The following is a 16149-nucleotide window of genomic DNA, read 5'->3' on the forward strand; positions in this document are numbered from 1 at the left end:
TACAAACCTGTGGTCAGTGGCTTGGACTCCCTTTCCAGAGCGGGGAACTCTGCGCAGAAACGCCTCCTGGAAGTGGCACATGAAACCCATGGGCAACCACTTCCAAAAAGTGATGGGGAGTTCAAGAACAGCTGAGTCTCTGCAAAACCAGTTGCCCTGACAGCAATTTACAGCTGGACATCAGAAATCATCACTTGTTCTTGTTTTGGCCCAAAGCCATCCCCATCATCAGCCCCCAGCAGATGCTTCGACAGCCCCTCTCCAGTCCCAGCTTCACCAAGCACGGGCCCCAGGCCCTGCAGGACACTGGGACGCCCGTGATGGCTACACCTAAACAATAAAAGAGCACCCACATGGATAATCACCTCCCCTCCACATCGGTGCTGAGCGGCACCTCCTGGATTTTCGGGCAAGCGGACAATTCCCTGCTCACCACCTGCCTTCCCAGCTCCCCCGAGAGCCGGCACAGCAGCTCCAGTGTCTCGCTCAGGTTTCTGCCTGGGCAGGCGTCAGCCACCTGCACTCCCTCCATGATCCTGTTTATCCCTTCCACGCAACATCTCCACAGCCGCCCAGGCAAAGCCCCTCTCTCCAGTCGACTTCTCCTGCCCAGTAAGAGCCAAGCAAAGACAAGAGAGGGTTTTTGCTTCCCCAGCGGTTTTCACTACGGCTAACCCCAGTCAGGAGCCTGTTTACTTGGGCACCAAGTCTGACTGCACCGCGGGTGGAGCTCTGCACAGTTAAAGTAGAGGGTATTGGTGTTAGCTGGCATGAGCAAATACCAGCAGGCTATAAAAAGCAAAGGTTACCCTCATTCCTTTGGCTTTCCATGCCAGTCTCTCCACATAGAGGCTTCAAATCCATCACTTTCCTAAGCGCCTTTATATACCAGCAGCATTTAGGCTCAGCTCTTGGAAGAAGCACAGGAATGGATAAAATGCTCTTTCCCATCAACCCCCCGGCACGGCGGCTGCCGGCCGTGGCTCATCCCACCTGCACACGTAGGAACTGTTAATGCCTGAGCCAAGGGCGAGAGCCACAGAAATGCCTCTCCACATCTCCCACAGCCCTGGGGCGACCTGCAGGAAACCTCAACCCCTGCGTGCTGCACAGGGAACCCAGATAAATCTGATTCGGTCTCCTCCAGGAGAAGGATTTATTTGCAGCTGCAGGATTTATTTGCAGCCAAGGCAGGTACCATCCACAGAGCACTCCTTGCACACCGCTGATGCACCCTCCTCTTAGCTCTCCCCCTGTATAACCTCCACCCCATTCATACACTTTTTCAATTCAGTATTTCAGGGTTCGGTGTGCCTGCACAAAGATAATCTATTGTTCTCCCTCACTCCTCCTGGGGAAGAGTGAGCAATGCACAATTTGCTTCTAAAAGCCCCTAGAAAAATCTGCTGATTAAAACTAATAGAGGCTGAGGCTCCAAATGGCTTGATGCACTGTTGATGTGTTGTTTTTATTTAAAATGCAGTAGATTGGAACGTTTTTGGGAAGACATTGCTTCTGTTAAAAATTAACATAATTTAGTATTTCTGTTATTCGTTTGCTTGCCAAAGGAAGACGAAATACTCAAAGGCACACGAAAATACGGAACTCAGCCCAAGTGGCTACACAATTAAATAGCTCCAGAATATGAAACTTCAAGCATATTTAATGGACTGATTACGAGAAGGAAAAAGAAATACGATGTTTCCTTGCTCTCCAGACCATTATCTGGAATTGCTGCAGGCAGATGCAGCATTCAAAGGGATGCTGTTAAGCAGCTCAGTATGTTTGACTTTTAAAGTGCTTTTCACAAGACCTAACATTAATCCAAATGTTGTCACAGTGTTTAAAATAAGAGCAAACAAAAAGCAGTTTGTTTTTATTTGCTTCTGACTGCTACCAGACAGATATTCCTGTAAGCGGGCAGGGGACAGGCAGAGCCAAGAAAGGAAAAGCAACTAATTTGGGGAGGAACTGATATTTCTGATATTTAGCCTGAAAACACATCTTCTGGGGATGTGCCCTATGAGTAGGACTTTACAGGACCAAGCACTAGAGCTGTATAACCTTCACCCTCCCAGGTTTCCTCCTGGAATCCAGGGTGCTCCATTTTACTCTCTCCTGTCCCTCGATCAAGCCTTTATCTTAATGACACCATCCTCTTCCTCCCAGCTGGCACCCTTCCATCCAGACTCCCACTTCATTTCTTTAAAGGAGGTTTATTTCCTCGATGACTCTGCTAAATCTCAATGCAGCATTTTGGGGCAGTGTCCCTTGATTTTACTCGTTAGTTTAAAAATAACAGGAAAGAAAGCTATTTAAAAAAAAAAAAAGTTTTGGAAAGTTTGGTTTTAATGCCTCTCAAGCAGACCTTTTCTCAACATGTTACACATGGCACAGAGCCAAGTTCTGCATGTGCAAGAATTAAATCACTCAGCAAATATAAAGCTTTGCCTGTGGTCATTGCTTCCATAGAATAAAGCCCCCTTACAACACTCCTTTTCATAGCTCCAGCCCAGTAAAGACTGTCAGACACTTTTTAAAGCAAAGGTCAATGATATAAATGCATTGAAACCACCAAAAAAAAAAAAAAAAGTCCTGTTAACAGACCGATTGTGCCCATAAAAATCCAGAAACTTGAAAGAAAAGACCCACAGTTTAATACTTGCACAGTGAGAATTGAACTGGATTTTGAGTATCAGCCAGGAATTTCTTTTTTGGGGGAAGTGGGGGGGAAGGAGGGGGAAGGGAAGAGGGAAACATTTTGATGCAGCAACATCAGTTGCTCAACTCCATTTCAGATGGTTATTAACTCCACTGAAGCCAGCCAATTTTTAGCTCTCACAAAAGAATTGATGGAAGGATGTGTTGGGACAAAATCAGACTTCCAGTAACACAAGTCTCCTGCCAGCCTTGGTTTCTAATAGATTTTTACAAATATACTTGCTTTAAAGACCATGTAGGTAGTGTATATCACCATCACATCATCCATCAACTTTATATACATTTCCTAATGATTAAAAACATCACCAGTACGAGAGATCCTGGCAGCCGGAGCAGACAGCAATTAGCCAGCCAGGGGGGACAGGGGCAGAGCACATGCAAGGCTCGGATCCGACACCAAGTGATCCGACCCTCCAGGGGTGAGGGCTACAGGCGAGGTGTGGGACCCCCCAAACCAGGAGCTCATGCATCCAGTCGCCCTCAGACCTTGGGCTCCCAGTTATGCCTTAGGATCCGCTGCCTCGACGCCTGCCCGGTGATAGCCTGGGGCTGGACAGCACCCGCCAGCAGGATGCGGCCACCCCGGGCAGCAGCAGGCCAGCAGACACCGAGGAGGGGGCTGCAAATACAAGCAAAATATTGGGCAAGGGGAACAGCCTACACCCCAAAATGTGTCTGCAAAAGGCAAGTCTGATTTCACTTCCACCCCCCACTGCCCCCTTCCACTCCACCCAAGGGGAACAGCCACAGGATGCTGGAAATCCCATCACTGGCCAAGTGATTTGTGCCACTAGTGGCAACAAAATGTTCCCTGTGGTGGGATTTTACACAGGACTGCAGCTTTACAGCTACAGAAGCTACAGGGATACAACAGAGACACCCCTCCCTGTGCATTACTGTGGCTACTGTTAAACAGAAGGATTGCAGATAGCTTTGACCCCACTTGAAAGTGTCCTAGGAGGAAAGCGAGGAAAGCACGGAAAACAGGTAACACCTCCAAAATCCTGCCTCACTCCTGGCCTGAAGCTGCAGAGCATCCTGCAGATAATTTTCTACCAGGTCTTGATGGCCGGGGAAGGACACACTGACGGGATGGGCTCCGCCTGGGAGCTCGGGCAATGCCCTAACCTTGCCCCGCTCAGCACAGGACAGCTTGGGAACTCGAGGCCTCGCCACAAGGGAAAAAAAAAGGTATTAAAATATCTGTGATCTGAGACAGATCACAATGGTCGCAATGTGCAGTTGCATCTGCAATGGCTCTCCACTTCTCCTCCACAGAAACATCATTAAGTTAGCAGGGACATGACAGACACGAGATGGATGGGAAGACAGAGGACCATAGCCTTAAGGGCTGTTTGGAGGCATGCTGTGCACGGTTTAATGGTGTAACAGAAAACCCTTAGCAAGCTCTAATCGTTTATTTTCTTCTTTTTTTTTTTCCAAGGAGGAGGGAAGGGAGAAATTCATTTTGAATGTTTTCCCAGCTGCCAGAAAAACCTGGATGCCCAGCTGGTGTGGAGACTCCAGGGGCTGCCTGACCAAGTCGAAGCCAGCCAAAACGGTACAGCATCAAGCTTTTGTGCCTTTATTTTTAAAACATATAAGACTGGTAAGGTGTTGGGGCAGAGTCAGAGAAGGAGGGAGCTCCCACGGGTCTCAACGCAGGGCAGACCATGCGGATGAGCCACACAAAAGCCCCCACGGCTTTGAAGGAGAGCTTTGCCAAATACATTTACTGTCTTCACCTTGAAGCCCAGAGCGTATGTACGCACACCTCACACCACAGCATCTCCCAGAACCATCCCCAGAAGAGCCTGTGAGGAACCACACTGCCCTGGGAAAGCGGAAAGCAAGAGCTACAGCCTTCCCTGCCCCAGCAGCATCTCCAGCTTCGCCTGCCTCCCCATCCCCTCCCAGCCACCGCCTTCAAATCCTCGGATTATAGATATGCCCATCATTCATCCCAGCAGGGCCTGGAGGTGTTCCTGTAACATACACAATTAACAGCAACAGCAGCGCTCCGTATGAATGAGGAAAACCGTGTTGCTGAACTACGAGCATCTGTAAAACAACCCTCATGAAAAGGCTTTGTCACACTTTGATAGAATAAGACAAAAGGATGCTGCACAAGATTAGGAGGATTCAGAAGAGATGTCGCTAAAAATGGTGTGTTTCTCCAGCGAGCCCAGCTTCTTTTGTGCTGATTTTCTGTGATGTCTGACAGCAGCCAGGGAATAAATCTCTCTTTAAATTTTTCTGGGCAATGTAGGAAAGTTAACATTTGAAAGCTAAACGCTCCAAGACACTTCCGTGGAAAACCAACACTGTTAACACTCATCCTGAGCAAACAGAGAACCCTCATAACCCACGTGTTGATTTTCCTTTAGGTCAATTAATTTGAATATCAGCACGTGGGGAAGCAGAGAGCAGGAAAAAGCCCCACGTAGCACGTCGTTGGGTTTCACCTCCCCGCTCCCTCGGCTCGAACCAAAGCCACCGTCAGCCGAAACGCTTTGGTGGAAGGGTTAGTGCGACCACGGCCAAGCCCTGCGCCCGCCGCCCCGCTCAGAGCTGCCTTTGTGGAAGGCAGAAGAAGCGGGGCTTTATTGCGGCAAACATTGGGCCATTGTGCGCCACATTCCTCGCTTTGTGCCGGGGGACAGCATCTGTTTATATGGCAGCCCTCGACGGAGCGGGGACACTTCACAGCTCTGAAAGGCCATTCTGTAAATGTCAAAGGGCCACCTTGTCTGGCCACCGCCGCCTCCACGGCCCCGTCTCCCCCGCCAAGGATGCCCCGCGTTGCTGGGAAAGCCGGGGAACTCCAGCCCGGGGCTATGCTGTCTCCTCTGGGTGCCCTCCCAGCACCACCCGCCAGGACTTTGGTGGCTCAGGAGGGAGGAAGCGATGGGAAGACCACGATGGCCCTGAAGAGGGAGGTTGGATGGAGTCCTCTATGGTTTGGCATGAGGAAGAGCAGCAAAAGCCTAACTAACTGCAAAATCTCAGCCCCAAACGGTGCATCCTGACTTCCCAGAGCATCCCCTAGAGATCACAGCAATATGGGGATGGGACAGACAACCTCAACGCAGAGGAGGACACATCAATGGGGAAGGCAGGGAGATGGGGCTGGTCCCCACTCGACACACCGGTTTTGCCCAGTGTAGTCCCTCCATCCTCCAGATCTCTACAGATGCCTCTTCTTGGGCAGCAGAAAAAGGCACAGGCAGCAAGCACTGCCTGAAGTCAGGCTGGGCACCACCTTCCCCAAACCAGAATTCAGCCATAAGAGCTTAAAAAGTTGAGCCAATATTTTTTTTTGAGGGCAGTCAATGCTTACTAGAGCAGCAAGTCTGCAACAGACAACACAGGAATGGGAAAGCCTGCTGGAAAAATCAACAAAATAACAGGATTTCTGAGAAGCTCAATTACTGTAGGGGAGATGATAACAATCTACCTTTCCCTGCCGCTGTGTCCAGTCACTCATTCATTTCCCATCCCTGTCTGCAACCAGATAAAAATGGGTGCAGGTACAATATTTACCTGCTTGTGGGGGAAGAGAGGAGGAGAGCTAATCGGATGTAAAGGATGAGAGTCTGTAATAGCAGAGAGATTTAGATAATTAAAGCACACAGAAAAATATGCTCTAACGGGGTATTCTTCTGCTTTTATGACGTCCACATGTAACAATTTCCGCTACAAAAAAAAAAATAAATCTGTTCTCTGCAGAGTGATGCTGACAAGGCATTACTGGGAGATAATGAGCCACTGCTTGTGCTCAGCCAATCTATAAAAGGGAGAGCAGTCTTTTTAAAATAGGGGAAAAGGTGGGGGAGACTGTGGTTTGGTTGGGTTTTTTTTTAAGAAAATAAGTCCTTGAGGAGTTGGGCTCCCAAGGTCTCATCTCCAAAGGGGAGCAGTGCCCAATGTGGTTTACTGGACTGATAAAATACAGTAGGATGGAAATACAGTTCCCACGCAAAGAAGAGACATTTCAGAAGTGTGATGACACTCTAAAGACAGAAAATGAAGATTTTCTGAATGCAAAATGAGAACTCCACTGCCTTCCCCCACATAACCTCCTGGAATTGGAATAGGCAGAAGCCCTGGGGGTCCCTCTCATCTCAAACCATTGCCACGAGCACCCTTCCTGCACAGGCTGGTCAAGCTCCACAAAAACCTTGAATTTCAATGGATCTGTATTTCCTGACTAACAAAAAAGCCCCCAAATTCTGCCCCATGTAGCTTCATACCGCATGATGCTCAAGGTGTGCCTAGTCTGTGACCCAGCTGGGTGCTTCCCAAGGCCACCAGGACCCCTGTTCCTTACCGCTTTCCCCCTCCATGGGCTCTTTGCATCTTTTCACATCCCACCACCTCTGCAAACCCAGCGTGCGGCTCTCCCTGCCCAGCTCCCCGAGCTCCTTCAGAAACCCCAGCCCTTATTCAACGTCCTTAACAAAGAACACTGTCCAGTGCTGCTGACCTTACTCTCACCAGCAATGCTCTTGCAAATCCGTATGAGTAAGGGTCACAAGATCAGCCTCTCCAAAGAGAAGCCCACTACAAAGAAGGCTTACAGGGCTGGAGACTGCCCAGCTCACAGCACTCCTCTTTCAGCCCCGCAGCATCCCTGCTCCAGGGGACAGCCATGTATAAATGCTCTCAGGGACACTCTGCCTTAATTCTTTTTAATACAAACACAAAGCATGAGATCCCCTTGAGGGGGCAAAACATCTCTGAATTAACACTTTGCCATTTATATGCATGCTTTATTTTTTTTTTCCTTTTTTTTTTTTTTAAAAAACGGAAATGAGTGACAGGAGCTCTCTCTAACATGACTTATGCTGAGCCTGCAGCACAAACCATGCATGAACCAGGATCACACACTGCAGAGCTGTCTCCTCAGCCAGCAGTGAGGAAAGGCTGCTCAGTTAGTGAAGGAGCAGAGAGCTGCACTCTTGGGCAGTGTGTTTCAGTGCCGGACATGAACCAAAGCTGATGTCACCTCCTCTGCTTCCCATCACCCTTCTGCTTGTGGGGAAACTGAGGCACAGACAAGGGGAGCAACTTAAATTGATTCACAGACCCCAGTTTAACATGCACCTGTTTTCCTTAGGGAACAATGACAGCGTATTATGTGTGTTTAGTTTAGAGCTTTTTAAGGGAACTGAAAAAACCTAACCCAGATTAGATGGTTCATCCAGGTTTAGCTAAACCACATGGGAATTCTTAAATTCCCAATGTGCCTTCAGCTCTCCTCTTGCTCACTAGCACAATGGTGCAACAGAAATTGAAGGCTGCATCACCTTGTCTTCCCTAGAACCAGGGTAAGTTAGTTTAAAACACAAAACCTCCCAGGGAAATAGGGATTCGAGGGCTGAACCCTTCTGCTGGGCAGAAGCATCTCATAGCACCTTCTCTGCTTTGCAGCCCTCCTCCTCCGTTCACATCCCAAATTGTGGGGTGCAAGAGCACCCACATGGGCTAAACACGCAGTCCCTGCGGCTGTGGGGCCACGCTTTGGAGAAAAGCCACAACATCCTACACGCTGGGCTAGGAAAACCTCGAATGAATGCCTTGCAAGAGGTACATCAAAGCAGTAACACCTCTCCCTCCCTGCACCAAGGGGCAGGGCTGGGCAGGGAAGCCCTGTGCCAGCACGCAGCACACTGGGTCACCCTGGGCCACCCTTGGCCAGTTTTTACCCATATTTGCAGCCCAGTGTGGGGTTGGCCAGTGCTGCTAGCAAGGTTGAAATAAATAAATTAAAAAATAATTGAGAGTCATTTGAAATCTCCTGCTCACCAGCTGCGTACCACACAGTGCCTCTTTCAGGCTGGGCTCTGCCTGGGCGCAGTCTTGCTCCTTTAAATGAATCAGCCAGAGGACAGGTTTACACAGGAAAATTATTTCCGCGTGCGTTTCAATAGCTGTGCCTGTGCAGCTCCTCGTGTCGGTGCATGACTGCTGCTTTGCAGCAGAGAGAGGCTTCCCCCGATCCAAACCCCGCTCCCCTCGCCCCGGGCAGTGTCCCGCCACATCCCGGGGCTGCCGTGGGGAGTGGCCGCTGTGCCGGCTCTCGCCCCGCCACCAGTCAGCTGGGGACACGAGTGGCATTTTGGGCAAAGCCACACTGCAGGAGGCGGAGGGCTGGGGTGTGCCGGGCACTGCAGAAACACTGTGGGGAGCCCCTGGCCAGGAGGGCTGGGGACCACTGTCCCCCCCTAGACTGTCTTTCCTGTCTCTGGCTTGGCTCCTTGCCCAGCCGTAGGGAGCAGGAGATGAGAGTTCAGGCACAGGACTCTGCTCACATTAAAAAAAAAAAGAAAAATAAATGCACAGGGGTGCAAGCCTGGGAGATGTGGGCTGACCAGCCTGGGCGTGGTGACCTTCTCCAGCATCATCACCTTCACCTTTGCCTCCTCCACCAGGTAGGGACGTTCTTGCTTCCTCAGAGGACAGACACATGGACAATGCAGCTTTCCACACAACGTGTCCAAAAGATGGTGTGAGATGCAGCTGGTAGGGGGGCAGCTCCCAGTTAGGGCCATGTGGCCATGGGCTGGGGCCACCACCAGCCACCCTCCCCTCCCAGGCACCGTCCCCAGGGGCTCTGCAGCAGGAGCACAGCCCTTCCAGCTCAGCCCCTGCGCCCACATGAGTCACTGTCCTCCTTCTCCACTACTCTGACCTTGACCCTTGAAACTTCAGCTTCTTTCTCCACCCTTCCTCTATGGACTATGAACACTTCCAGGCCACAGCTATCTTTAGCAAGCATCTACACACCATCCAACCCAGTGAAATGTGGTTTTATCTGAGGTTTCTAGGCGTTACCGCAACAGGGACAACACACTCCCCCCTCTCAGAGATGTGTCAGCCCTCTCCGCGCAGCCCAGGATTGCATCCAGCCCCGCAGCAGGCTCCAAATTCAACTAAACACGGCTTTTCATCTAACAAAAATCACCCAAACCAGAACACGGAAATCCTCTGCCACCCCAGAGGGGGATCTGTGTGGATCTCCCCAGATAATCAAATTTAAAACACCACCAAAACAGACCTTTGATTAGCAGCCGTGGAGTCCATTCGTAGCGACAACATGTCAGGTCAATGTTCACTCCCAAAATCAACTGTCTGCCTCAGGAAAGGGATTTTTTTATTTTTATTTGATGGTCTGCATCTGAGGTCTCATTAATAAACAGTGTACTTGGGTGTGCCATCTGGCCGGCCATAGAGCACGCCTAGAAATAATACTAATAATCATCATATGGTGGTGCTTTAAAAGGCCATTTTACAAAAGCCTGGGGAAGCTGGTTGAAAGCTCTCAGGCACGTTTTGTGTGCCCCGAGAGCTCAGCCTTCAGGCAGTCTGCCTCTCAAATCAGACGCTGTCAAAAAGGGTCAGAGTCCAAAATTACGCTGCTGTTTTACTTAGAGACTCATCTGAACAGCGGTTGCTTTTTTCTTAAGCCAGCACACAGGAATTGACTTGTGCAAGTTAGAGCTGGACTGGTGCTTTAAAAAAAAATTAAAAAATACAGCTTACAGTATTTTGAATGTCATCGGAACAGAAGCTGGTTGCTGGTGCTGGGCAACACTTGCATGTCTCATCCCAAGCAGGGCTTGCCCCGAGGGACACACACCACTCATCCAAGGACTCGGCAGCAGGTAGACCCAGGGCTCCAGACCCAACATTTCCAGAACAAAAGCCAAAAATCTCATTCCTGGATTCACACACACATCTCCTTGCAATGCAGATGAGGCTCTCCCGCCCATCGGGACAGACCCAATGCAGGGACACAGCCCAGGCCCCTGCCCCGCCAGATTTTGCATCCCTCGTTTTCCCATACACATCCCTGTGCAGGAGGCTGCCCATCTCACAGCCATACTGCTGCCCCCAGCCCCACAACACAGACAACTGACCTAATTTTCTTCTTTTTAAACACCCAGAGGTCATCTCAGTCTGCAGCAAACCTCACTGAGCAGGGAAGAGAAACACAGAGCAATCTCTGTTAACATCAGTTCCCCTCTCCAACCTTCCTCCAAATTTTGCCCTGAGTTGCCTCTTCAAAATGCCCAAGGATCCACACCTCCCACATCCCTCAAGGCTGTAAATGGTGACGAAGAGGAGAAGCTAGGGAGGTCCCCTGCCATTTCTGGGTCCATACACGTTGGGGTTGGGTGTGATGGCTCACTACGTGCATGAACTCCACCTCATTCTCCTTCATGACTTGGAGCATCTCACCTGAAGTTCCCAAGGGCGTTTCTTGGCTCGCTCCACGCAGCGAGACGTGGGGAGACGTCACCCACGTCCACGCTTTGCCTGCTGCCTGGTGACTCAGTCGGGGCGAGAACACTCCCTCCCAGTTAACCCAGTTGCTCCAGCACTGTCTCCCTCCTCTCCCAGCCCTTAATGATAAGATTTGCCCCATCTGCCTTTCTGCCCAATTTGCATTTCCTGTAGATCTGACCTAACTCAGATTTTCTAGTCTGTGGCAAACCCTGATGCTTCCAGGCACATCTTCCCATACCTATAACAGCCACTAAAAAAAGTGAAAAACTCTCACTCTCCACCCCCAAGAATCACCTTTTTTAGTAAGAAGGTCACTCTAATCAACTGGAGCATTGCTTTTAGGTTCTGATTTTTCAGAGCTTATGCAAGCAGAAAAACACAGCATTGAAACAAAAAGGAAGGACATAAACAGAGAATTTCGGTGTTTGGAAAAAAAAATAATTATAAAATAATTACAAACAGCATGTCTCTGCAGAACATTTCGATTCTGACTCAGCCCCAGCCTTGGCAGGAAAGTGCAGGTGCTCGACTCACGCCGAGCCTGGACCAAACCCTAAAAGACAACAAGGCTGATGCCAGCACAAGGCAGCCAGTGCAGCAGAAGCCCAACACACCCGCACGCAGGTACCGCTTCCCTTGCGGGGCCCTGGAGAAGGGTCAGGGGCTCCGGGAGAGCCTTTGCTGCTCCTTTCTGGTGGCAGCAGGAGCAGGGAACCCGGGAGGGCTGGAAGTCGTTGCAGGGTGATTTGTTGGGGGGTATCCTCCAAGGAGAGACCTTGCAACTCACTGCCCTGTGAGCACGAGAAGGGGAGCCAAAGGGTCAGGCTGCTGCTCAGACCGTTCTTTGCAGGAATACAGACACCCTCAACTCAGCAACACAGCTCTAATGACTGACGGATCGCTGGCTGGAAAAAAAATAATTGTGCCTGGCTTATAAAAGGCAAGATGTGAGGGTGGGTAAGGTGAAATGAAGAGGAACACATTCATTATACAAGACCTCAAAGCATCAGCTACGGTGACTTTTTTAACACAGCGAAGGAGAGGAGGCAGCAGGGTTAAACACCAGGCGAGGCAGGAGCCGCTCGGCAAGGGCAGAGCACAAAGCTTCGCTTGCCTCTGGTGTAACAAATATCCCTTTGGAAAACAAACCTCTGCAAAGCTCCTCTGCTCCCCTCCTGAACTCAAGCGTGAAGGCAGTCCCGTCTGATAGGGACTTAGAGGAGAGGTTCTGCTTCCATACAACTCACAAATACAAGTTAACTCCCTTGTGGGCTGCTGGGGCTTTTGCCACAGCTACGGATATTTTTACAATCCAGATCTTGAAAGAGAGGAAGAATATGCTTCATGAATTTTTATAAGGCCAGCTTCCTTCCTGCTTTTTCTTTTCTTTTATTTTATTTTTTTTAATACTAGCACCAGATGACAAGATCCACTCTTGCCTGATCTGCATCCCAAATCCTGAAATACCCCCAGATCCCAATGTCGTGCACACAGTCCCCACCCCAGGGAGGCTCAGCAAAACGCCGCCTTTACTCACTCATCACACTGGGCGCTGCTGGAGCCGGCGGGGCTGCAGCCGCAGGGACGGCACCGCTGGCTCCTCTGCTCCGGGTAGAAGCCCTGGGCGCAGCTCTCGCACCGCAGCCCCACGTAGCCATCGAGGCAGGGGCACTGCCCCGTCGTGCTGTTGCATTCGGCCGCGCTGGTGCTCCCCACGGCGCTGCAGTTGCACAGGACTCCTGCAAGGAGAAAGAGAAGCTGAAACCAGTTGTGCTGGGGGGCACGGCACCGAGCAAGACCCCGAGTGGGGCCAGCGTCACTGTCGCAGCACGGCTGCCCCCCCTTTGCTAACCCCATGTTGGAAATAGCATCGCTGAAAGGATGGTATTTGCTTTAAAATATTGAGGTGGTAAAGAAAATGTTGGGAGCACCCTGGGGTTTGAATACTTCATGCTTCATGTTTCAAATTTCTCTCCAAAAAAGAGCTAGAAGATTATGGGTTTAACTACTTAAATACATATATATGTAGCTGTATATAATGCCTGTACGTATTATATACACACACACATGGTTATGTGACTCCAGGAGCTGACAAGTGCTAGCTGTTGTAATTAGGATAAACTCAGCAACAGGTGGCAAAATCACTAATTATAAGATCCTCCATTTCACACCATTGGAACAGCCCTGATTTACCAACAGGCTGGTTGTTACAACACAGGACATACACAATACACACCTACGTGACGATGAGATGCTCCTGGAGAACAGACACAGAATGCCCTGACCAGGAGCCAGGGTTGCTCCAGGCATTCGGGCCGATGGCAGAGGTCCCCGCTGCAGCAGCCCAAGCTCCCCTGAAAATCTGCCCTCAGGGGAGCACTGACCATGTGAAAGCTGCTTTAAAAACTGGGGCGGCGGGGCTGGGGGCAGGATGGAGACCTGCCTGCTGCCCTTCACCACCTAAACCACAACAGGCCACCTTCACACTCCCCCCCAGGACCCACATGTGTGCTTGGGGACACTCATTTACAGGGGTTATGGAAAGCATGCACTGAGCAGACACCTTTGTAAGAGTGAAGCAAATCTTTTGATCAAGTGATGAATTCCCAGTCCCCTCGCACATTATTTCTCATAATATTTTAAAGCACCAAATGCACGGAAGAGAACAACCTCTCCCCGGCAATTTGTTTCTGCCAAGAGCTTTATCTCTGTTCCTTCATTGCAAAATATTTAGTGCCTTAATAATTTAAAGTATTTTTTTTCCAAGAGTGAATTATAAACAAGGATTATTTGCAGAAATAGTGCATAAAGCATTGGGGGCTTTACGCAACCGCTGGTATTTGTTATTCCCTGAGAAAAGCCGGTATTCAGGGCACTTCATGAGAGGGGTGGGGCCAGGTCCCCATCCCAAGAAAACTTGACTTAAAGCTCAAATCACATCAAGAAGATCCAACACTAATGCTCTAAGACAGCAGGAATATTTCACATGATTATTTAACGTTTATATTGCACACTCGTGCCCCAATCCAATAGAAAGGACCTCAGCAGGTGCCTGGATAGAACCACGCTTAAAACCCAGTGACTGAATAAAGATTAATTTCTGAATACGTCAGTAATCTGCTGAAGTCAGACCACACTGAAGACCTCAGAGCATCTTTGGAAACACAAGCCATAAGGTCCCCTGCGTCACAGCAGCATTGTAAAGGCTCCCCGGTGTCCGCCCTTCCCGGGGAGCAGCCCTCGCCCTGGGCACATTCGCCGGTGGGCTGCAGCAGAACGGGGAGGCAGATTATAGAGCAGTTTGCCAAAAACACATTAAATGAACATAAAACCACCATTATAGGTTGACTTTCCAAGGCACGCTACAAGCCAAGTGGGAGGAAAGATCGCCCTCTCCCCAAAAAGGGACCCTACAGACGCCGCAGGACCTCTCTAACCAACAGCCAGCCAGGCTGCAGCACCCGGCTCTTCAATAGCCCCCAGCGCTTTTACTTCTCACCTGCTTTCTTCCAACACACAAAGAAGTATCAGTTATTTATCTTTGTTACTCTATCAGTACATGCACAGTATCCCCACAGAAGTCATTTTGTACCTATACACCTGTGAAATTGCACTTAAATTTTCTTCAATCTAAACTAGCAAATAGGACAAACACCTCAAGATCTGCAATTATCTACTTCAGCAGCCACTTCACATAATGAACCAAATTCCCATCTCAATTATCCAAGCGGAACCTTATCGATTTGGGCACTTGGGCTTCTCCCAGCCAGCAGGAGCTGTGAAAACTTGTTGAACAAAAGTACTTCGGAGTTTGTCAAACACGCTTCAAAACAAATTTACCTTTCAAAGCTCATTACACGTAGTGCCGTTAAACTTGCTAGACTTGATTAAGAAAAGAAAACAAGCATGGTATCAGTTCTAACGGCGACGTGAGGCGCTGAGGGCAGGTCCAGCACCGCAGCAACGAGCTGCTCTGCACAGAGACCACCCTTGTGCTCCAGGAACATCACAGCCAGAGCCACCACCGGCTGCACGCTGAGTCCATCCCGACGCTCCAGCAGCATCAGCCGAGAGCTGAACTTCTTTGGCTGGAAAGTGATGGGTGCTACAAGTCAAATTCCCATTCAAAATGCTGCCATCCTGCTGCACACATGCGATGGGAGAGAGTCCCTCCACACCGATGGGGACCATCCACAAGCACTGCCCCGCTCCTGCCCTCTCCAGCCAGCCAGCACTGATGGATGTGGCTCGCCAGGAGCCATCAGAGCCCAAAAGGGCACAGGGGCACAGCCAGTACCTGGACACATTGCTGTGAAAATTAAGTAGCCTTATGCACCGCAAGAGCCTGAAAGGCCCTTAGTGAGGCAGGGCTGTGCTGTAGCAGGTTTGATGAACTTGACTGATGAACTTGGGTTTTGTGGCCATGCTTGCACTAAGGGAAAAAGGAGGGCTGTCCCCAAATATATTATACTGACAGGAGAGGGGAGAACTGATGTTGACAGCATACCACCTTCCAAGAAAATCAGCCATGGCAAAAAAGGAAAAACCAGAAGTCAGAGAAGAGCTGCGTATATTGGCAAGAGCCCACGCTTCTTTTGTCCTTTATCGAAGGGCCTCAATCATCCAACAAAAGGGTCCGGCCATTGCCAAACCGTGGTGCAGCTCATTGGGAACATCATCACAGCTTACAGGAGCCCCACACACGCCGGGCAGCAACGGGAGGTGAAGACAGGATCCGTCCGGACCCTGCTGCCTTATCTGAGGGATGCAAACATGAACAGCCTTGCTGCAAAAAGCAGCTGACTTTGGGTTGATCTTGGCAATGGTACCAGCTATCAAACTGGGTTTTCCTTCCAGCAGCAGTACCATTTGTGCACTGAGACGCTTTTGGAAAGATGTATGCTTTCCAAAAACACACACAGACACTTCCCAATGCCTCCCCCCCGCCCCCCCTCCCCAGGTCTTTGCCCATCAAAATTGCACAAAGTCAGGTCAAAACCTGGAGGTGGATCAGCCTCAACAGCCAAACTCAGTGGCAACGCAAACCCCACCAGCTCTGCACACACCGGTTCCCCGGGAGAGCAAGAAATACTTCAATAATCCAAAATAACACAGGCAAAAAGCAGCTTTTTGTTC

At 49.9% G+C, this 16149-nt stretch overlaps 1 protein-coding gene across 1 annotated transcript in view; it reads right to left on the minus strand.

The window, feature by feature from the left end:
• The window catches only part of MEGF9 (multiple EGF like domains 9), a 56729-nt gene that overhangs the window by 14048 nt on the left and 26532 nt on the right, over positions 1–16149 (minus strand). The window contains exon 3 of the mRNA XM_074846241.1: positions 12551–12752. Coding sequence (XP_074702342.1) covers positions 12551–12752 — 202 coding nt within the window. The remainder of the gene's footprint in view (positions 1–12550; positions 12753–16149) is intronic.

This window comes from Strix aluco, chromosome 20 (assembly GCF_031877795.1).
Source record: "Strix aluco isolate bStrAlu1 chromosome 20, bStrAlu1.hap1, whole genome shotgun sequence".
Taxonomy (NCBI): Eukaryota; Metazoa; Chordata; class Aves; order Strigiformes; family Strigidae; genus Strix; species Strix aluco.